This window comes from Corylus avellana, chromosome 6, assembly GCF_965113065.1.
Source record: "Corylus avellana chromosome 6, dhCorAvel1.hap1.2, whole genome shotgun sequence".
Lineage (NCBI taxonomy): Eukaryota > Viridiplantae > Streptophyta > Magnoliopsida > Fagales > Betulaceae > Corylus > Corylus avellana.
The window spans coordinates 25,536,003-25,558,921 of NC_142495.1; the positions used below are offsets into that span (position 1 = coordinate 25,536,003).

The 22,919-nt window shown below is 36.8% G+C and overlaps 2 protein-coding genes across 3 annotated transcripts; one reads left to right on the forward strand and one right to left on the reverse strand.

Moving 5' to 3' along the window:
- Positions 1 to 392: 392 nt before the first annotated feature.
- On the reverse strand, positions 393 to 8,665 carry SDP6 (FAD-dependent oxidoreductase family protein). Of its 2 annotated transcripts, XM_059601339.2 has the most exons (7): positions 8,116 to 8,664; positions 7,094 to 7,567; positions 4,983 to 5,314; positions 4,301 to 4,461; positions 3,703 to 3,961; positions 901 to 1,199; positions 393 to 814 (listed from the first exon to the last, which is right to left on the reverse strand). In XM_059601339.2, coding segments are annotated over exons 1-7 (1,893 nt in total). In that variant the 5' UTR covers positions 8,483 to 8,664; the 3' UTR covers positions 393 to 813. The 2 variants fall into 2 exon arrangements, with proteins under 2 accessions (XP_059457322.1, XP_088373922.1); XM_088517796.1 differs by lacking the exon at positions 393 to 814 and having other exon boundaries at positions 900 to 1,199; positions 8,116 to 8,665.
- Positions 8,666 to 9,607: 942 nt separating this feature from the next.
- ATVPS33 (Sec1/munc18-like (SM) proteins superfamily) lies at positions 9,608 to 22,410 on the forward strand. Its single transcript, XM_059600476.2, has 22 exons — positions 9,608 to 9,739; positions 9,836 to 9,875; positions 10,092 to 10,172; positions 10,505 to 10,699; positions 10,802 to 10,912; positions 11,021 to 11,086; positions 11,284 to 11,391; positions 11,509 to 11,553; positions 15,181 to 15,237; positions 15,764 to 15,858; positions 17,087 to 17,138; positions 17,289 to 17,345; positions 17,715 to 17,777; positions 17,870 to 17,976; positions 18,640 to 18,762; positions 18,913 to 18,994; positions 19,249 to 19,319; positions 19,878 to 19,958; positions 21,046 to 21,103; positions 21,193 to 21,254; positions 21,626 to 21,719; positions 22,083 to 22,410. Exons 1-22 carry the CDS (start codon positions 9,687 to 9,689, stop codon positions 22,170 to 22,172), a joined length of 1,791 nt encoding a protein of 596 aa, XP_059456459.2. The 5' UTR covers positions 9,608 to 9,686; the 3' UTR covers positions 22,173 to 22,410.
- Positions 22,411 to 22,919: the final 509 nt, after the last annotated feature.

Consider the following 22,919-nt stretch of genomic DNA (forward strand, 5'->3'; position numbering starts at 1 on the left):
GCAGTGAATCTATAAAATTTTGGCTGTATTTTTTGGTTAAAGTTTCTACATAAGAGTTTGTAATAGTGTCATCATTTTTCTTTATTAGGATGCCAGGTGGAAAGCCATGTGTTTTGGACTTGGCCTGAACATTTGGCTTTCCTTATCATATCCTCAACCAAATGAATTCGATTTCTTCAATACATTCTCCAATCTGCAGGTTTGTCCGAAATAGTTTTGAGTTTCTCTTCATTGTTTGTGCTGTGTCTGTGGGAAGTATGATTAGATTGAAAGGCAATATTGTCAATATTGCAGCTTCACTTACATTTTACTGTGTCTCTCTCTCTTGATCGATCTCTCTGCAACCAAATTTTCAACCTCTCTTGACTCTGTAATTATATAGGGCAGGCACAAACTAAAGATGGGATTCACTCATTTATATTATTATACAAAATAAACAAGAAAGAACGGTAACGACTAAGTTATTTATTAATTTCAATTAATTGAAAACATTAACAGCAGCCCATCACCAATTTAAAGGCATATTGCACAAGGTTGAAGCATATGTGATCAACCAAGTTTGAGAAAAATAACATTATTTCAGCAGATTTTGCCACATGTTTGAGACAATCAAGTTCATTTTCATTTGTGTAAGCTGTGGCCAAGAGGATCGCATACCGATCTGTTCTATGAACTTAACTTCACAGCAGGGATGGAGGAGAGAGAGCCGTTCAAACTTTTGCGCACTTTGAACGAGGTCGAAAATTTGTGGTGAACAATTTTAAGAGCGAAAAAATGAGCTTCTCAAAAATCCAGCTCATTTGAGTTATTGATCCTGAATTGTGATAAAGAATGATCAATAATTATACAGCACTTCCGAAAGTATTGATGAAATTCATAAATAACAGTATCAGTACTTACTATGTGTGTTTTCCATCATGGAACTGAGCATTCTTTGATGATTTGAAAGTCTCCAAAAATTGTGTAGCTTTCTGAAACTCTTGCTTCTTCCTTGACCTGTCCCATTTGTGCTCGGTAGCTAATATCTCAATTATGCGTGGCAATGCCCGCCCTGCTGCATCAGTGTCGAGAAAAGCAAGCCGAGATCTTCTAGCAATGAAATCAACAGCAGATTCACAGTATTCATGCCGAGCACAGTATGCAACCTCAGCCTCTAGGAAAGGATATCCATGGGCAAGCCTCTTGCCCAGATTTTCATTCTAAAGGACAAAAGGAAGAAAAAGGAGGACTACAAAAGTTAAAACACCAAAACAAACACGAATAGGATTCAAAGAAGCTGTCCATCACACTACTGAAATGTGATCTTGTTCCATATCTGAATTAACATCACGAGGCACTCCAAGTTTGCTTGTCAACTTATTAGGGCTATAAGGCATTACCTTTTTCTCTAATATTACCTCAAGATTTCTAGTATATCTGTTAAAATTGGTTTTAGTATCTGTTCTTTAATCCCCATTATTAGGGCATTGCAAGCTTTCAATAAATTACCTCTTCTGGATAATTAAGGTAAGTCTCCAGATGACACTAGAAGTTTATAACACTATCCACACTAAAATGCCACAAAGATGATTTCATGAATGAAACGAGTGAAAAATCTGCAGCCCGGCCACGTGATTCACAGCCCCGTGGACAGGATTCCATTTAATGGTCATCAACATGCTCCAAAACTAATCACTAAAAAACACCATAATTCTCTAGTGCAAGAATATCATTGAAATAAAACAATAAAAACTTTATTTCAACTTTCTCTTTTTCTATATAAAAAGATAAATTAAAAGTTGAAAAAATAAAAAAAATCTGTTTTGCAGTCAACAAAATGGCTTCTAGATACAGAAAATTCCCCAAACTGCAATTATAAAAAGAACAAAAAGAAAGAAAAAAAAAACCCATTAACACCTGATGTTAATAATGTGCCACAATATCACTCATACACAAGTTTTTTTAACGTTTGAGCATTACAACTATACATGAAACCTAACATGTCAATATTTAGAGGTCTGCAGTGACATATGTATTCCCTGTCACCAAGCAACGTCAAATATCTTTTGTCTAAAAATAAACAAGCAAACCACAGGGACCAAGGAAAAACTATCACCACAAATATTACTCCGTTGCTGGAATATTCATGCAGCCAACGGGTCATACTTTTTAGAAAAACCAGTCCATGAAATTTGTAATTTGGTATTTAGGCCAGGTTTAGTAATCAGCCTATTTTTTGGGAACTTAAAATGTAACTAGTAAGGCCAACTAATCTTCTCAAGCTATTAGTCTCATACCTATAAATTATGAATGAAAATCTAGCAGGGAGACTTTTCACAACAAAATTATTCCATTTCCGGGAACCCTCCGTTATCAGCCTCCTAAGGCTTTTATTTTTTTTATTTTTTTCCTGAGTAATTACAAAGGGAGAGGGGGAAGGGGAGAATAACAACAAACCACACTACAAAAAATAAAAAATAAAAAAATAGAGGGTGAGGCAACACAACAAACACCCCCAATACAGTCGGTAAAGTGCAACCTAAATCTAAAGATAAAAGGGAATGAGCCAGAAGATTTGCTTGACCCATTTGAAGCTTGACACCTCGGCCAAGAACCAAGCCGCCTTGAGTGGCAGTTTGAAGCAGCAGACTAAATGAAGATCTGCCAATTAAAACACTGACTGCAGCAGCGCTCAAGCTTTGAAGCTGCAGCGGGAGGAAGAGCACTGTAACCAGCTGAATCTGGCTGCTTGAGCGGAGCACCACTGTGGTATCCAAAAAAAGAGGTATCCTTAAAAGAATCTGCAACAAGATCCAACAAGATCTCCATAGCCCAAACAAGAAATCCAACTATGGAGAACCATTACTAAAGCTTCGGGGAAGGCAGCGAGCCGAAGCAGAGGTGGGGGCAACGAGTGCAGCACACGCACGTCACGGAGGTGTGTGGACTGCATGCGTGGAAGCGGATGGCAGCTGCTGGAATGAAGGATACTGGCAGAGAGGTGGCACTTGCTGAGAAAAAGAACAAAACCCGTAGATCCGACGTTGCAGATTAAAACCAAAGGAAAAAAAAAAAAAAAAGAGAGAGAGGGAAAACGGAAGAGAAAAGGGGGAAAGAAAGGGACAAGGAGGAGGATGGAGACAAATCCTCTCCTTCAGATCCACAAACAGCGGAGGAAGACGATCTCACAAGGAAACGGAGAGAGAAAAACTATGTTTTCTGGAGTTTCTCTCTCTTCAAACAAGAGAGAGGAGTTAAGCTTTTCTCCTATAGCTTTTATCTGCTGTTTCACAGCAGCATCTAACTTTTGCAGCATTATCTAGCTGCATCAGTTTTTAAAATCAGTTGTCTATGTAATTCATTTAATAAAAATACTTAAGAAAATAGTGTGTACTTCAAAGTTCTCAAAGTGCACATTGTTTTATCCGAGTTTGAGCATGGCCATGTTAAAAATAACCATGCCCAAGCAAAACTCTAGGGGGATTGCACATTGGTTCAGGAGGTTATTAAAAACAGTCCTAGATCCCATTCAACACTCTTTTCTTTACTTCCAAATGCATTTAAGCATATATGGTATGCTGCAGGAAGTGCCTGTAGTCAAACTGTATGTCAACTAATTTACAAGTTTAGTTTCATCATGAAATAAATATAAAAAAGGGGATACAAAGAAATCTCCCAAGTGTTAAAAGCCACAAAGTAAAGATTAGAGCAAGACAACCCAACCTGAGCTATTGCAGCCACTCTTTCAGCCAAAGTTCCATATGCATGAGACAGATGCTTCGCTGCAGCTGTGTCCATTACACCGGGAACAACTTTCCCACTATGTGTCTTCTTCATGCGTACATATTGTTGAGCAAGAACTGTAAATGATGCAGGATCCCATCCATCTCCACCAATAAGCCGCAGGTTCTGAGTTAAACAGTTACTGGTTGGGCTCAGCTTTCCAGACTTTATAGCTGCATTAACTGCATCTTCTGCCATGCTGAGAGTACATCAACAAGTGAGCACAATATGCATTAGAAGGTTGGTGCGGTTGGGTGGGGGGGGGGGGTGTTTGGTTAAGCACACAGGCATTGTCATTGATTCAAAAAGGCCTATATCACTCTGATTTACTTTGAAATTAAGTTTATTGGGACTATTTCGAATAAATTAACCAAATTGTGGGACAATTAAATACTGCGAACTTATTGTATGTAATAAATAGAGTTTGAAAGAACCCCAAAGAGGAACCAATTTACAAGAGTTCAGTGTTGCCTGCCAGTGTAACACACTCCAATAATTTATTAACAAGAAATCTCAGCCCAAGAATACCAAAAATTACCTACGGTAAGTAGTCCACTTCCCACCCGTAATTGTCACCAAACCAGGATATTCTTCACATACAACATGATCTCTGGAGATACTCTCTGTGTTTTTTGCAGATGGATCCGTTGCCAGTGGGCGTATACCACTCCATGCAGAAAGGACATCTGTTCGCCTTACCTACACTTCCAAAACATTAATTTTGTCAGTACAAGCAATAGGAAAGAGAAAGACACCCAGATGGAGTCTTTAGCACCATCCTTCAACTGCTTGTAGATTTAGTTATCTATCAAACATCAACATGGGCAGACCTTCACCAGAAAGAAAAGCCCTTATAAATAAGGAGTAACGCACTAAACCATTAATAACTATCAACATTTTCAGATCTCTCTTGAAATGTTTTTTTTTTTTTTAAATAAAAAAAAAAAAATCAAATAACAGATCTAAGCTTGTTAGTTGTGCAAGGAATACATCCAAACTACCATAAGCCCATCAACTTAAAAAATCCTATTAGGAGCACAGCCTAACAGAACAATGTCCAGTAAGTCTCACTGGGAAAATCTTACTAATATGGATAGGGGCTGTTTAAAAAAATGAACTTAAAAAGAAAAAACAAACAAAAAAATCTTTACATAAAAAGGTATCTGCTATGGTGCAGGACAGAGACACAAAAGAGAACAACATTGACAATAGAAACACACCTTAACATTAAGGTAGTCACTGATAGCATCCAGTATAAATTGAATCTCATCCTCATGGGGTTCTGGAAGCAAAGTAATGGAAGTGTTGGAATCTGTAGTTCCAGCAACTGTTCGTCCCAACCATGGCAGCATGAAAACAACACGTCCATCCTTAGTTTTAGGGACAATTAAACCCATTCCTTCAGGTGAATAGTAATCAGGGAGAACGATATGTACACCACTGCTGGGACAGATCATTGGTCGCACATCTTTATCAGCCATTTTCCTCACAGAGTCACAAAATGGCCCAGCCGCATTGACAATCACTTTTGCATACGTATCAAACTCTTTGCCTGGTACACTTTGAAATGCAGTAAGGATCATGACAATTGAAGTAACCAAATTTAGTTACCCTAGATACAAGAAACCTTAGTATGCATTAAAACTGAAGTACGCATGCATGCATTAGTCCCTGGAAACACACATTTGCATGTGTGGGTGCACAAGAGCAAGAGAGAGATAGAAAGACAGGGAAACAACATGAGAAACAATTGCTTTTTTGGTAAAAGAAAACAGTCTATTTTTTACCAGACCAGTGCATGATAGGGAGGTGGATTTGGTCTCTTCTTTCTTTGAGTGTTGTATTCTCTCAAAGTAAGGCAAGGAGGAGATGATAGAATTTGTTGGATTCCTTTTGGAGAAAGTTTGAATGAGGTCTTATTATCATGTGCTATCCATTCCTACTAGTTCCCCCTTCCTTGTAAGAGTACTAGGAGTGTTATTACTCATTTGAGAGTGGCGTTCATTGTGTGGACGGTGGTATTAGGGAAAATCTTGACTTTGGATAACCGGAGGAAGAGAAAAGATATAGTAGTGGATTGGTGTTATATGTGTAAGAAAAGTGCGGAGTCCATTGATCACCTTTTTCTTCACTATGAAGTAGCAAGAGAATTATAGAGTTCGCTTTTCCATATGTTTGGTGTTGATTGGGTTATGCCTCGAAGCGTGAGAAAGTTGGTGAGTTTGAGAGGTCAGGTGGGAAACCGTAACGTTTTGGAAGTTTGGAGGTTGGCTCTTTTGTGTTTAATGTAGTGTATTTGAAAAGAGTAGAATGCAAGGAACTTTGAAAATTGAGAGAATTCGATGGTAGAATTGAAAAATATTATGTTCAAATCCCTTAACATCTGGATAGCAACGTGATGCAAGACAAACACAAAAGAGAAGAACTGTGAAAGAGAGAGAAGAAACAGAGAGAAAAGCCAAGAAGAGGAGAGGACAAAGAAGCCAAAGAGAGTAGAAAGCTCGGGAAGAGAGAAAGGAAGAAGCTAGAAAAAAGCCTAGAAAGAGCAGGGAGAGAGAAGAAAGAAGAGAAGATAAATTTACTTTCTCAACAATTTTATTCCATATAAAAGTTCGTCTCCATTGGAGTACAAAATATGCTCAAATAGACTATAAGACTAAACCCTAGGGCAATGCCTATTTTATTAACTTACCTAACATAATTTTATTGACATGCCTAACAGAACCTGGTAATGCCCATTTATTGACTTAAAAAAATGACTCATAAAATTAAATAAAACGTACATTAATACACCAAATTAAAACCTAAATAAAAATAAAGGACCCAATAAACTCTTGCTGCTACATTCCGTATCACAGCATATAATAGTTTGCCTTTTTCTAGTTTTCGTGAGTTTTTAAATTTGTGTTTTTCATTTTCTCTTGTATACTTCATGTGTAATAGGGTTGTACCCCTTCTGCGCTTTCCTAATGAGATTGAATTACTTATAAAAAAAAATGAGCAAACAAAAAAAAATACAAATAAGTCGAAGCTGACTTGTCCCCTCCCAAGAATTGTTTTTCAGTTCTTTCTCCCCTAACAATAACATCATTTATTTTTTGGAGAGCAAAATTGGTGCATTCATACAAATATAAAACTAAAAATAAAAAACAAAAAGACGACCATATGAAAACAGAGATTAACAGTCAGATAATTTTTTGATAAGTTACAGTCAGTTAGATAATTTTAAAGTTTAGTCATCGATTGTTCATAAACAAATTCATTAGAAAGAAAAAGGTGGAAAAAAAATCAACATTAAGGTGATAATATGGAAAGGAAGTATTTTAAGTACCTGATAAATTGTCTCGAATTCGTGCACCAATTATCCGCTCATCAACTTCATCTTTCAGAAATGATATTACTTCTGCATGGTTAAGCACAGCTGCACCAGCTAATGCGGCAGTCAATGCCAGTCCAATGTTAACTCGCGAGTCATTCATCTGGCCATCATAATAAACCACTGTCCCCTTCATGTTTCTATCTTTACCCTTCCTTGCAAGTGTGGGGAAGAGCTCACTAGATTCTTGCGCAGAATAATATCTAGACAAATGTAATAGGCGTGCTCCTGCGACCAAATCGTACATTTTCAAGCCCATCCAGTAGTATACTACCTCAAACCAGTCAAAACATGGTGTCATGCATGGTAAAGCATGACATAGGTGTGGTGCATTCTCAATCATCTGTTTACGTTCCTCTAGCGCATGGAATACCAGCTTCAGCTGCCCATAGTCAAGATTAAAGACGGCTTTCTCCAAGTAACGAACTCCTAAAAGGTAGTCCAAAGAAATACAAATAAACGATTTGCTCAAAAGCTAAAAGACAACTATATGTGACAAATTTACAATGAAAAATTTACAAGCAAAGAAGCCAATGACAAGATCAACACCTACAACTTTTCACAATAAAATATTTATTTCTTTGGCCCAAATGGAAATAGAATACCTCTACAGACAACCAATCGGATTTTTAATACGAACACATCAGTGGCTGATAAAAAGAAAAAAGAAGAGGAAGAACAAGAAGAAACCCACTTCTTTCTCAACTAGTTATGCATATGCCAAACCCATGACCATTGCAACGAATTCTAACTCACTAAGAAATGGAGGTCAATGAAAATCAGACACAATGATCGATTCTAACGCACGCGTGTATGATCAACCTGATTAACTAAATTTTCTTTCAATTATCAAAATCATAGCCATACACATCCAATTGCAAAGAAATAAAACTGCCAATCACGAACAAATTTATACAAGGAATTCAATGCATATACACATATACGCATACGCATGAAAATGGTTTGCGTTTACATACCTCCATGAATGAGCTTCGTGGACCTCGAGGACGTGCCGGAAGAGAAATCCTCTCGCTCGACGAGTCCGACGCGGAGGCCTCGGGTAACGGCGTCGAGAGCGACGCCGCATCCTGTGGCGCCGCCACCAATCACGAGGACGTCGAGCGGGTTAACCGAGCTGGAGCCGATCAGTGCCGACTCCTGGACCGCCCTGGACGGAACGGCAGCGTTCAGGTCGCTGATCCTCTGCCGAATTGGCGAGAGCTGGGACCCACCGTTGAGGTCGTTGGCTGACAGCGCTGGCTGGTAGAGGAGGACCGCGCCTCCGGCTGCGGCGGCTAATGCCGCGGCGCACAGGCGGCGGCTCAGGCGAGCCGTGGCGGCCATACGGGGTGCTTTCAGTGAGAAGGTAGAGAGAGAGATGGTTGTGGGCGAGGACTGAGGAGGTTTGAGAGGATCAATCCGCGGTTATAAAAGCTTGCCTTGGGAATCGGTCAATAGGTTCGTTGTTTCTGTACTGAAATGCCCGTGCGTTGATCAGATAAAAAAAAAAAAAAAAAACGAAATGCCTGCGTGTGTTCGAAACAGTGGAAACAGTATGGAATCCAGTAGGCGAAATGGCCATAATAGCTCTCTGAGAAATAGGATCTGCACCCCTTTTTTTTTTTCTTTTTTTTCATTGTTTAAAATTTATTAATTTTAAAATCAAAATTAAAATAATAAAAAATTAAAAAATAAAAAGGGGTGATTGACCACCCCAACCGACCCAATTGAGCCCTGGGGTGGCTAGTAGGGGTGGTCGAAGTCACCTCATGGCCCTTGAGAGTGGATTGGCCACCTCAAGAGCCAAACCCACTAAACTTATTTTTAATTTCTCTTTTTCTTTTGGGCCACTCCTAAGGGCAATGGGGTGGCTTTGAGGTCGTTCAGCCACTTCCAAGGCTCAACGGGGGAGCCAATCACCCCCATTTTAATTTTTAATTAATTTATTAATTTTTTATCATTTTAATTTTGATTTTAAAATTAATAGATTTTAAACAATAAAAAATTAAAATGGATAAAAGATTGACTTTTTATTGCAATCAAGCTTTTTTTTTTTTTTTCATTATGAAATTTTGTAAAAAAATATATTCTAAATTCTAATGAAAAAATAATATATTGATTTAATTCAAAAATTCATTCAGAAAAACTTTATCTAATTATGAATATATATTTCACGTTTCAAAGGGATAATCCCGACAATTGCATCTGCATTTCGTCATTTAAAGATAATATATTGAAGCTTTTGAGTAGTTCTACGTGTGTACGTCAGTACGTGGATCCACCGCCCATGTTCCAACGAGCTAATAAAGCTGCATGGCTCGCTCGTGACTGACAACTTTTTTCAAAATCTATTGATTAAAATGGGAACCAGGTCCAAGCCCACCCATCACCGTTCAAACAAGCAGGCCCAAGAAAACAAGTGAAAGCCCAAGAAGTAGTTTCCACGCTGGCACGCTCAATTCCAAGCATTCGACTCGGCGAGCATCTTCCTCGCACAGCACAGACGAGAGAAATTCTCAGCTCGTACAGAGAGAGACATTTCGCTCCAATGGCTCAGATTCCGAACCTAGACAATGCTCCTCTCAATTTCACATCCCTCAGGTACACAAGCCCTAATTTCTCATTTTTATTTTCGTCGACACTCATTTTTATAATCAATTCAGCTATTGTTTGCTTCTTTCTTTGGATCATTTTCAGGGAACAGTCTCAGAAGGAGCTCATAAACATCCTCAAGAATGTGAGTCTTACTTAATTATTTATCTGTTTGGTTACCGAGAAAACACCGGGAAAAGAAAATAGCCAATAGAAGTCGTGGATATTTAAAATTTTAGATTTAGAATTGTACTTTATTTTTGTTGTTTGGCGTATAAATCAGAAAATTATAGGGCTTAAATTTGGTTAGAAATGATACTGAATACCGATTTTTACTTATTTTGTTTGGCGGGGTTTACAGAATCGAGGGAAAAAGTGCTTGATAATCGATCCAAAGCTCGGCGGCTCTCTCTCATTGATCATCCAGACATCACTTCTAAAGGCATTTCTTTTCAACTTTAGTTACGTATTTTTGTGTCTATTAGGCTTTGTTAGTTTTAATAGAACTTAGATTTATCCAAAAAAAAAAAAAAAAGAAAGGGTTCTAATAGAATTTAGAATATGAAAAAAATTACACTAAGTTACTACAATGTGTAATCGATTAAGCATATTATGGACTAATAATGTGTCCTTTTAGGCATTCTATTGTCTTGGAAAAGATTTGGTTAAAAAAATTGTAGTCCGTTGAAACAAGCTCTGCTTTAAAAAAATTATAGTCCGTTAAATGTTGCCTTTAACTTCTATTTTTGAGAAATTGCTGCTAATTACAAACAGGAACATGGGGTCGAATTGCGGCATCTTTCAGCTGAACCAATTCAGACTGACTGCACCAAAGTGGTTTACCTTCTCCGTTCTCAGCTTGATTTGATGAAATTTATATGTTCAAATGTTCATAATGATATATCAAAAGGACTTCAAAGGGAATATTATGTTTATTTTGTCCCTCGCCGCGCAGTTGCATGTGAGAAGGTAGACATTTTTTGGCAGTTGATGTGGTTGAACAACTTAAGCTATGAGTTCAATGATCTCAATATGCGTGCATTGGCTGTAAGTATCCTTTTGGTTTTGCAGGTCCTTGAAGAGGAAAACATTCATCACTTGATAACTATAGGGGAGTACCCGTTGTATGTTGTTCCATTGGAAGAGGATGTATTATCCTTTGAACTCGATCTTGCTTATAAAGTATGGAAAAAATTGCTTTGTCTACTTGCTGTGGATTTATGTTAATTATCTCTTTGGGCTTCTAATGTCTTTATGTTTTTTTTGTTTTTTTTTTTCTTCATATGCTAGGAAAGCCAAGTTGATGGTGATACTACCTCGCTTTGGCATATCGCAAAATCCATTCACAAGCTTGAGGTTGTGTGATTTCTTGAATGTAATTTCGTTTTTCATGTAAAGGATTAAGCGTTAGAACAATATAAACCTATAAAGTTAGAATATTTATTTCAAATCAAAAAAGACTTTTGTTAACATAAACATTTAATAATGATATATATGCTCGTATTTGTAATTTTTTCCTTTAATTGAAAGTTTTGCATTTATTTGTGTCTTAGTTCTCTTTTGGGGTGGTGCCGAATGTGAGGGCGAAAGGCAAAGCATCAGTTCGTGTTGCAGATATCCTAAACCGCATGCAAGTAGAGGAACCGGTTAACTCTGCTGATGTAATTATGCATTACTTCAAGCTCCTTTTCAAGTAGACTAGCCTAAAAATGTGTTTTTACCAAATGATGTTCACTTCATTGCATCCCATTGATTTTTTTTCTTTTTATATTCTTCAGATGGTTGTGCCAGAGATAAATACACTCATCCTTTTAGATAGGGAGGTATCTTTCTTGTCGCTCTATCTCTGACTATTTCATTGTATATTTTATGACTCGATCTTATGCTAGTTGCAAATGATATGCAACTATATTTTGAAACTGTCTCGAGCTTGAAGATCAATTTGGCTAAGTCAGAATTTGTTCCTGTAGGTATTGTGAATAATATAGAAGGCTTGGCTAGAATCTTGGGATGCAGGGTCTATTCTTTGCCTATGAAGTACCTAGGTCTTCCTTTGGGTGCTTCTTTCAAAGCCAAATCTATTTGCAATGACATTATTGAGAAGGTTGAGTGTCGTTTGGCTGGTTGGAAACGGCTGTAATTGTCTAAAGGGGGTATAGGATTACCTTAATCAAGAGCACTTTGTCTAACTTGCCTACCTACTTCTTGTCTTTGTTTCCCCTCCCAACTAGCATTGCCAATCAAATTAAGAAGTTACAGTGGAATTTATTGTGGGAAGGTATGATTGAAGAGGTCAAATTTCACCTAGTAAGCTAGTCCAAGGTGTGTTCTTTGATCACAAAGGGGGTTTGGGAGTTCGGAATTTGCTCATGTTCAACTGAGCCCTTATGAGGAGGTGGTTATAGTGTTTCTCTTATGAGAGAAAGGCTCTTTGTAGAATGGTTGTGGTTGTTAAATATGGTAGTCAGTGGGGTGGGTGGTTGTGGCGTCCCACATCGCTTGGGTATGGAGATAGAGATATGCTTATATGTATAATGATAACAACGTGTTTTAAAGCCGTGATGGTCATGATTTCATCAAAATTTCGCAGTTAAGCGATCTTATGTGAGAGTAGTACCAGGATAGGTGACATCCTGGGAAGTTTAGTTCGGAGAAGCCAAAAGCGGACAATATTGTGTGTTAATGGGGTGAAGTGTTACAAATGGTATTAGAGTCATTACCTAGCCTGAGATGGGGAGAGCGTGCATGTAACACCCCTGCTCCAAGTGGTATGATATTGTCCGCTTTGGGCCAAGCCCGCACGGTTTTATTATTGGGTTTACCCCCAAAATGCCTCATACCATTTAGAGAGAATATATTTCATATAAACATATCATCTTTTCCATGCCCAGGCAATGTGGGACGTCATAATCACCCCCTCTTAAGACCTAGCGTCATCGCTGGCAACCCTTATGGCCTTGTGCACGCTTCCCCCATCTCAGGCTGTGCTATGGCTCTGATACTATAATGTAACATCCTTGCTCCAAGTGGTATGATATTGTCCACTTTGGGCCAAGCCCGCACAGTTTTATTATTGGGTTTACCTCCAAAATGCCTCATACCATTTAGAGAGAGTATATTCCATATAAACACATCATCTTTTCCATGCCCAGACAATGTAGGACGTCACAATGCACAAGCCCATGGGTGTCGCCAGCAGGCACTCGCTGGGATGCCAAGAATGGGATGATCCCATGAGGGTCGCCAGCGAGGACGCTGAGTCCCAAGAGGGGGTGATTGTGGCGTCTCACATTACCTGGGTATGAAGATGGAGATGTGCTTATATGTATATTTACCTCCTTCATGATAATAACGCATTTGAAAGCCATGATGGTCATGATCCCATCAGAACTCCGCAGTTAAGTGAGCTTATGCGAGAGTAGTACTAGAATGGGTGACCTACTGGAAAGTCTAGTTCGAGGGAGCCAAAAGCGGATAATATTGTGTGTCATTGGGGGTGGGGCGTTATAGTGGTGCTCTAATGAAGTCATTTGGTCATATAGGGTGGATCTTCGGAAATTCATTACGAGGGGTTGAGAAGAGTTTTCGAGATATTCTAGATTTAAGGTGGGTGACGACTCCAAGATTAATTTTTGGCATAGCTTGTGGTGTGAGGAACAACCCTTTAAGGTAGCGTTTTCGGAGTTGTATAGCACTGGTTGCCTTAGGGATCCTTCCATGATTGATCATCTTCAATTTTCTAATAGCTCTCCTCAGTTAGAATGGCACATGATTATTAGTTGGAATTCTTTTCTTTATTTTTCAATAAGTTGTATTCCATCAATTTGAAACAAGATGGTGTAGAAAAGCTTTATTTTTCGGGTTATTTAGTTTAGTGTGGGTCATGCCTTGTGTGAGAGATCTCCTCACTTGTTGGAGAGGCCAGTTTGGTAATTCTTAAAGTGTAGCTATGTAGAAGATGATTCCTCTCTATTTGATGTGGTGCATTTGGAGAGAGAAATGACCGGAGCTTTAAAGATAGTGAGAGGACAGTGGCAGAGCTAAAGACATTCTTTTTCATACCCTTTTTCAATGGATAGCTGCTTGTGATTGTTTTCATATTTCTAGTTTTCATGACTTTCCTCTCTCGCCTTTTTTTTTTTTTTTTTAAATGTTTTTTTTTCTAGATAGGTATTTCTCTTGTATACTTCTGGTGTACTCGGAGGTGCACCCTTTGGTTTTTAATGACCTTCATTTACTTATATATATATATATATAAATTTTAAAAAAATAAATAAAAATATGCAACTAATGTGTTTTAGATATTGTAAATCTTCTTTTCCTACCTCATGCTTGGAGTACTAGCAAACTCTTTGCCTATCTATACATTTAAAACTCAGTGAATTCCCTAGAGGGGGGACTCTAATAAGAAAGTTGAATACTTAGTCGATCAACCCTTACTCTTACTGTATAAACATTTCATAATAGAAATGAATAAGTTCCATTTACATGGTCTCATAATCAATCATTCATGATATATCCAAATACCAAACTCACCCTCTATATAACCTACACAAAGTAAAAGAAGTTCTTGGTGAATTATGAATCTTCTTCGATTGAATCAATTCTGCTGGTTTATATGATCTGAGGTTCTGTGGTCAATTCTTCTCTTAAACCTAGTGGACTTGGAGAATAAGGCCAGTATGGTTGGTCCTAAAATGAATCCATAGACCCATTAAAACTAACCTGAAGTGACATTTCTTATTGTAAGTAATCGAGATATTATTAAAAGCGCAAGGCGCCCCATACACATAGGAATAGTACAAGAGAAGCCGCCTAATTTGTGGGGTCTGACCTGAAGTGACATATAAGCCAAAAGATGACTAAGCCCAACTTTACTTATAAAAGAGAAAGACTAAGCCCAACTAACTGCACTACAAGCCCAAAACAAAAATCAACAACAATACCCTTGCCCCAAATTCAGAAACCAATACTTTATATACATCAATTCCCTCTACAGTTTACTTCATTAAATTAGTGACATGTACATTTGTGCTTACTTACCACAAAGAAGGGGTTTACGCTTTGGTTTAGATTTGAATCTGTCTCATTCTTAAAATTGAACCAATTTCTTAAAGGTGTAACATATTTTTGTAGGCTCTTGTCAAGTATTCTGGATGAACACAGTCTCTAGTCTTAATGCTTATTGCTATTCCTTAATACCAGATTTCAAGTTTCTTACAGGAAGAAGGATGTAAAGAAATATAGAGAAGTTGATAATAAATTGAGGAATAATAAATTCTTGTTAAGAATTGTCAGACATCAATGATTGATTCTCATATAAAAAAGGTTTTAAACTAATTCTCATTTTGAGCTACTATTACTGTATTACATACTTAGTTGTAGATTTACCATGTCTATAGTTATATAGATTCATGCTTTTGCTTAAAGTTGGCTATCCTTGGCTGCAGGTGGATATGGTTACTCCTATGTGTTCTCAATTAACATATGAAGGGCTGCTTGATGAGGTAAGCTGATGTATGGATAAGTAATCAACAAAGGAAGTCCATATTTATGCTCTGTATAATTGTTTATGGCATGATATAGCATGACACTGGAATTCTGTGATTGATGGGGATAACAAATTATATTCCTCATGATTTCCTTGTACAAGTTCAATCAGCTTATTGAAGTCTTTCACTCCCCACCCTGACCCCAACAGGGGGTGCCTCCAATCTCCTGCTTGGAGGATTGAGGTCAAATATGTATTTCTTTTTTATGTAAATTTGGAATTTAGCTGTGTTCTAAACATTGTAAATTTTCTTTATGTTATATACATGCTGGTTAGAATTAAGTTACTGGGACTTATAATACTACTGAACATCCATTTGTGTTAGCATCAGATAGTTTTGGTTTTATTTATGCGATAGCTAAATTGTAGCAGCTCAAGAGAAATTATCTTTAATGCTTTCCTGTGTGGGATTGAAATTGGATATATGTTATTTCTGGTTATATGGATTTTGTTATAAGCTCTCTCTAATAGGTTCACTGCAGTTTCTGCGTATCAATAATGGTTCTGTGGAGCTTGATTCATCTATCATGGGTGTCCAACAAGAGGGGAAAAAGATAAAAGTTCCACTTAATTCAAGGTAAATTAATGTCTCCACTTCATATATCTTGCTGCTCTTTATTATTTTTAAATTAAGAAAATACTATTTTCACACTTTGATTGGTTTCTTCCACATTATCCCCTCTCACAAGGTGGGACCCACATTTTGAGAGAAGGTGGTCTAGAAGCCATTCGTGGTGTGTGATGAGAGATATCATTATTGTTTCTGATTATATGGACTTTGTTTCCCTCAAATATGGTTAAATAATTAATGTTCTAAATGGTGGCTAAGCCTCTGGAGCAAAGCCTAGAGTTTTCCATGAATTATGTATGTATGTAGTTATGAATAATTTTGAAATATCATTTCTTTCTTTACTTATCAAAAAAAAAGAAATGTCATTTCTTTCTAAAAATTATCCCCCTTATGAATCAAAAGAATTATATTAGAATGTAATATGTATAATTGACTATAATATGCATAATTTGCTAGAAAGGCAGCCAAACAGAGGAACAAGTGTACAACTTCTTGGCAGACCCTATGTGGACAGCAAGGAATAAACCTTTTAGTTTCACATGAGCATGGAACAAAACATCTTTGAAATTCCAAAACTTGAGAGTTTCGAAGTGTTTATGCAGTTTCTATTGTTTCTCTATCTGTTATGAAATGTTAGTTTCCAGAATAACCTATTGGATGAAACTAGTACCCTCTATCGTATTTAACCAATACCAATAATGGTCATGAAATTATACTGGCAATTGAAAGCGGGGGCGGGGGTTGGTGGTTGGATGAGTTGGGATATGGTTGAATATTTAATCATATTGATTTCCCTAGAATATGGTCAATAATTAAGACTTATGTTGCTTAAAGAAAAAAAAAATGTAGAGTAAATCCAAAAAAGAGAATAAAAAATATAAATAACAAAAGAAACCAATTAGAAAAGGTGACAATTTTTGTGGAAGGAAAATTACTTGATTGGTTGAGTGTTGTCATTTCGTCTGCTTGTGGTTTCATGAAGAAAGATGAAGGAAAGAAGCCATCCTTTCTCTTTTGTTGTAAAAGTGAGATGGATAAAGTCAATTGTTTGGCATTTGAAAGGAATGGGATAGCCACTTTCTTCCTAGCCTTTAGAGGAATGATGCAACTATAGCACTAACCCAAATAGATCTTTTCCTTCTTGGTTGTTTAGTTGCTCTTCTTTTTTTGTCTTTTTAAATTTTTCTCTCTTCTTCTTGGCATATTCATTTACTGCTGGTGGTTTGAATTTTAGTGACAAGCTGTTTAAGGAGATAAGGGATCTCAACTTCGAAGTTGTTGTCCAGGTTGATCTATTTAACCAGTTTATGTTACTTTCCATTATAGCTTATACTTCTATTTCCAAATCTTTCTCTCTTGTCAGTTGTCTCTGAAAAACTATCATTGTTTTTCTTGGAGTTCCATTTTCTTAGTTGCCATTTGCAGTATGATTGCAGATTCTACGTCAGAAAGCAACATCCATGAAACAGGACTATACGGAGATGACAACAACTGTAAGTGAATGGTTTAACATCTGAACATGGCTTCTCTTTCACACTTATGTTTGCGACCGAGTTGAATATGTGCATGAAACTTATGTTAGTTCTGAAATAAATTTGTCCAATTTCTCTTCCATAAAAGTCATATTCCTTAGTAAAACATGTAGTAGCTATAGTTTTTAATTACAAGCTAGGATGCCATTGCATGCAGGCTTGAATAATTCAACCACAGAATTGAGGAAATATTTCTGAGTCAATGATGCCCGATCAACCTTTAGTATTGTACTGCACATACGTTTCTATCCTCAAATCACTAAGGGCTTCCCTTTCCGTACATTTTAATGATTTTGTTAATGTTTTCTGATGGACTGCTATATAATGCAGACACAGACAGTTTCTGAACTGAAGGACTTTGTCAGAAAGCTGAATTCCTTGCCAGAAATGACTGTATGTATTTTTTCCTGTTTTTAATTTTCATTTTGGAGATTTAAAACAGGTGTTTCCAATTGATCTTAATTTGCTGGTAATTATTGCTTTAGAGGCACATAAATCTTGCTCAGCATCTGTCGACGTGCACATCAAAGCCAACATTTCTTGGGCAACTTGACATGGAACACACTATTGTTGAGGGACAGAGTTATGACATGTGAGCTGATTTAATACTGTTATCAACCACTTTTGACAACTTGATACAAGCAGTGATTTTATGCTTTTCATTTTATAATATTGTGACTAGACTCAATTACAAAAGCATGCTTATGTGCTGTATCATTCGGGTGTGAATGGTTTACTGAATTTCAGAGCTAAGAATTTATGTTCTGCTTTAGGTCACGCATTATGTTTGGTTTATTTGACAATCAGCTTCGTTTCAATTATCTCCAATAGTACCTTTCTGTTACTGACATTTGTTTAACTTTCAAAAAGTGGAAACTGCTTTTGGACTTATATTTTCTTCTTTGGAATGCATCAGAGCTTTCGAGCCACTCTGCTGAAAGAAATTTGTACTTTTTTTTTTTGTCGGATGCTGGCATCTTTTACTTGCAGCTCACTTCAAAACTCAATCGAGTATTATTGTCTTTTTTCCCCTTCTCAATTAGTGATTATATCAGTATCATTACGGAATAGCTGACATGTCACTTTTTTTAAGCAATTGTATCATTTATCTTGTCTTGGTTATAAGAATCTGTGCATTTCTTCTGGTATCTTGAAGTTATTTCTCAAGATTTATTCTTTTCAATTTGTCAAAGATATGGTTTGTGGATTGGCAGTCCCCTAGATCCTAATTTCCAAAAGTATGAAACTGATGCAGATGCTTTGAATACATTGAAGAAATGATCCATAAGCAGGAGCCTCTTGTCAACGTCCTACGTCTTCTCATCTTATTTTCCATTACAAATTCTGGGTTGCCTAAAAAGCATTTTGACCATTTGAGGCAAGGATAGCATGCATATTATCATTATTTTTAAGTCCTTGTGATATTCCATATTTTGATTTTGTTGGCTATTGATTTTTATAGCAATTTTTACTGAAGAACTTTTGTGAGTGTTTTATATATATAGATATTTTTGAACTCTTGGTATAGGAGGGAACTACTCCACAGCTACGGATTTGAGCACATGGCCACACTGAATAATTTAGAAAAAGCTGGATTGTTTAAAAAGCAGGTTCGGTATCATTTTCCCTTCATAATCTAGCATTTTGTATTCTAATGAGCTCTAGCTCAAATGACACTTTACCCATAAAAAGAATTGGATGGAGGATAAGGTCGTGGTTTACATCCCATTGGGTGTCCATGTTTACTATCATTGAAAACAAAAATCAAGCATTTCCTATAGATGATTCGCATAGTCTATTGACCGTATTAACTGGATTCTTATCAAATTACTGGATTCATGGTGACATCATCTGAACCTTGCAGGATTCAAAAAGCAACTGGCTTACAATCAAACGAGCTCTGCAACTTGTGGTTGATGACACTGACACAGCCAAGTATTTTTCTTCTTAGACAATGTGATTTGGTTCAGCTTCATAATTGAAAATCTTAAGAGTGTGATACACATTTACATGCAGGGTGACGGTTTCACAACCTGCATGTTTTACACCCATCACATTGATTTCTGTCCTTTTAGTATATATTTCCCTGATTTCATTAAATGGCACAACTACTAAGGCATCTGCATTATGTACCTATTGTAACAGTCGTCCATTTCGTTCATGGTGTCTGAAACCAGACACTAAGGGATGCACTGGACAGCATCATGGACATTTAATAATAAGCTATTTCAGCTGATGCTGACTTACTTACTGGGTGGGCAGAAGCAATCTATAATAGAATGATGGACAAGATCATAATTTGGATCAATATTCTCTCTTAAATTCTTTGGATCCTTTCATATTGCTGAAATAGATTCTGCAGTATGTGGAACTACTTTACGCTGGAAAATAGAATACATTTATCTTATTCTAGCCATATAAAATGTTACTGGTTTTATTTAATTTGTCTGTTGTCTTTCTTATTAACTTTTTAAGTGTTTTCTTATGTAACAGCCCCAATGATATTGCCTATGTATTTTCTGGATATGCACCTCTTAGTATTCGGCTCATTCAGCATGCTGTTCGATCTGGATGGTGAGGTTGATTCTTATTTGCTAAATTTCTTTGAGTCTTGTCATGAGCAGTATAGACTAGTGTCTTTCTTTCATCAGTTCTTTTCAGCATGGATCTTGTAGGAGTTCAACTTTCGGAATTGGGACCAGCACAAATGATGGAAAACATGAAATTTGATTTTTCCTGGTTTTAAGTGTAGGATTGTTAGTATTCCTAATTGTCAATTTGATTTTGAAAGAAAAATAAAACCCTAACTGTTATATGGTTCAAAAGCTAAGCAAGTTCAATGTGATTGGGAGCAGCCACTGGGACTGATCTCCTGATAGTGGATCACTAGTCCCACCATGCTTTAATGGTTTATCTTAAATCGACAGGCTTGGTTCCATGTTCCTTGGATTGACAGAATTCTAAATTTCCACATTGAGTGATAAAAAGCCAATTAGGTTTTTGGTGTCAAAGTTCACACATCATGTGATACCTGGATTTCTGGGGTGTGTTGATTTATCTTCATAAATACCATATGAAGGTTTTTTCTGCAAATATTCTAACTTAAATAGGACTTCCTAAATTTACACGCATGCACACGTACACCCATACACACCTGTAGGTAATTGCATTTCTGGATATTAAAAGCTTTGCTATTTTATTGTTTTGACATTTGAAACATGGGGGACACAGCCTCTGCCTTGAAGGCTTGTAGCAGACAAGCTTATTATGCTTTCTTGTGTTGTGTAACAAAGCAAGGATGCCTTGTTTGAATTTTGCGTAATGTTTATATATGTCTGGTCCTGCAAAAGTGATTGTTAGGACAAGATCTAAGGCTTTATTACCTTTGTATGTTTTAGGTCGCTGAGACAAGTTTCTTTACTAGACAGGTGTCTAACATGTGGACCTCTGGATTGTATGGCATTGGAACATGGCCTTTCTTGATCCCGTGTACCCCACTTATTTTAGGGCCTATAGAAATACATTGGGTCCATGAGATAAAAGTCAAGACACCATTACAACAATGACTGCAATTGTTCCAACTTATCTTTTATTTTGGATTTTGAGTTTGCACTATATAGGCAATTTTTTCTTTCTCAAATGTGACAATTTGACCCTTCAGGCGTCCTATAGAAGAAATTTTGAAGCTGCTACCCGGACCACATTCAGAAACAAAAAGAGTAAATCCCTCTCAATTATTTATTCACTCTCTTGCTCTCTCTCTCCCCTTTGCAATTCAAGTTTGTAATCATGTTGTACTATTTTACAGGGCAGATTCTCAAGCAGCCAATCATTTGACACCTTGCAGGGAGCTTCAGCCAATACGGACAAGTATGTTTCATTATTCCTTCTATCTAGGATTTTCTTTCGCTATTGGCATTCTTCTGAGGGGTCACGTTTTCTGTAGTAGTACCAACTCTTTTAATTGCAAGAAACCAGTCCAGATGCAGGAAAATTGAACTTTGCTGATTGCTAAGAAGCAATATTGGGCTATTTAATTATTTATGATTATAGGGCAATGAAATTCTTGATATCTATGTCGTTTTTGTTGTTTAGATTTTTGTTTTCCTGGTAAATAGTTTTCAAGGGAAGGAACTTCTATTACTGAAGCAGTTGTCACTAAATTTTTACTGCAAAAATCATTTTCAAATGCAAATAATACAATCCATTTCCTTTATTGTGATGCTTTAACAAACTTACAGAGTTACTGATGGAAGGCGCTCCATAGTTCTTGTTGTCTTCATTGGAGGGGTAACATTTGCAGAGATTGCTGCTCTTCGATTTCTCAGTGCTCAGGTATGTAAACTTAGTGCATATCCCGAATCTACTAATTGGATTCGATAATTTTTGGTTCATAACAATACATGCACTTTTTTTTTTTCAATAAGCAATCGAAATTTATAAAGGCGAAAGGGCGCAATTAAGAATACATGTTTTTCAAACTTCAAATTTGAAATTTCTTAAGATGACTACTGGCCATGATTGTTTTTTGTGCATCAGTCTATTCTGTATGTGTCCAATCGGAGATTTAATTTTGTTAGACGCGATCAATTTCATGAAAACTGTGCATCATGTTAGTGGTTCAGACCAGTTAAACCAGTTACAATTATGTTTAGTTTTCTCCTTATTTATAGGTTTCTCAATAATTTGTGCTTGCAGGAAGGGATGGCATACGATCTGATTGTTGGGACAACCAAAATTGTTAGTGGCCACACCTTAGCTGAAACATTCATTGAGAAGTTGGGCTGAGGTGTAAGATGTTTTTTTCATCTGTCCGTTTGCTTGTTTGTTTGTTTGTTTTTTTAATTTTATTTTTGTAAAGTCTATTGGCAATGAAAGTGATGATGCATTTGTTAGCTTATTGAGAGTATCATTTGCTGTTGCTCCGTTTTCCTGTAATGACTTTGCGAGGGATCAAATGGCAGTCGCTCCTTTGACTATAAAAAGAAAAAGAAAAAGAAAGTGGCAGTCCACTCTCCTTTGGTACGACTTTGGTGTCAGTCGCTGTTGCCAGAAAATTGAAAATGAGAGTATTCAAGCACAGAACAGAACTGTGAATGAAAATATTCCACCCTTTCAATATTTTGTTACTGTTATAAACATAGACGTCACCAACATGTATTGATATTGACTTCAGTTTTTATATACATTGAAATTTACCCAACAACCCTAAACATGATCTAGAATGGGGAATAAGTGGGTTTCAACAATCAAAACCAATAAAAATATTGCAACCACACAATCACCAAAATCAAATAAAGCAATAAAGATATCAAAGAAATGAAATTTTTTTGAAGAACATTTCAACAGCAAAATCAATCTTGAGGTGACCAAATCCCTTCAAACTTTTCTACTATAGAAGATTACATTACAATTAGTTTATACTTGGAAAATATTTGTAGTAAAAACCTGATGTGTACCCAACAAACTACTTGTTTGTTTCTTACCGTGGTAGCTCTTGAATTCAAGCCAATCTTCTATCAAGCCTCCTTTGCA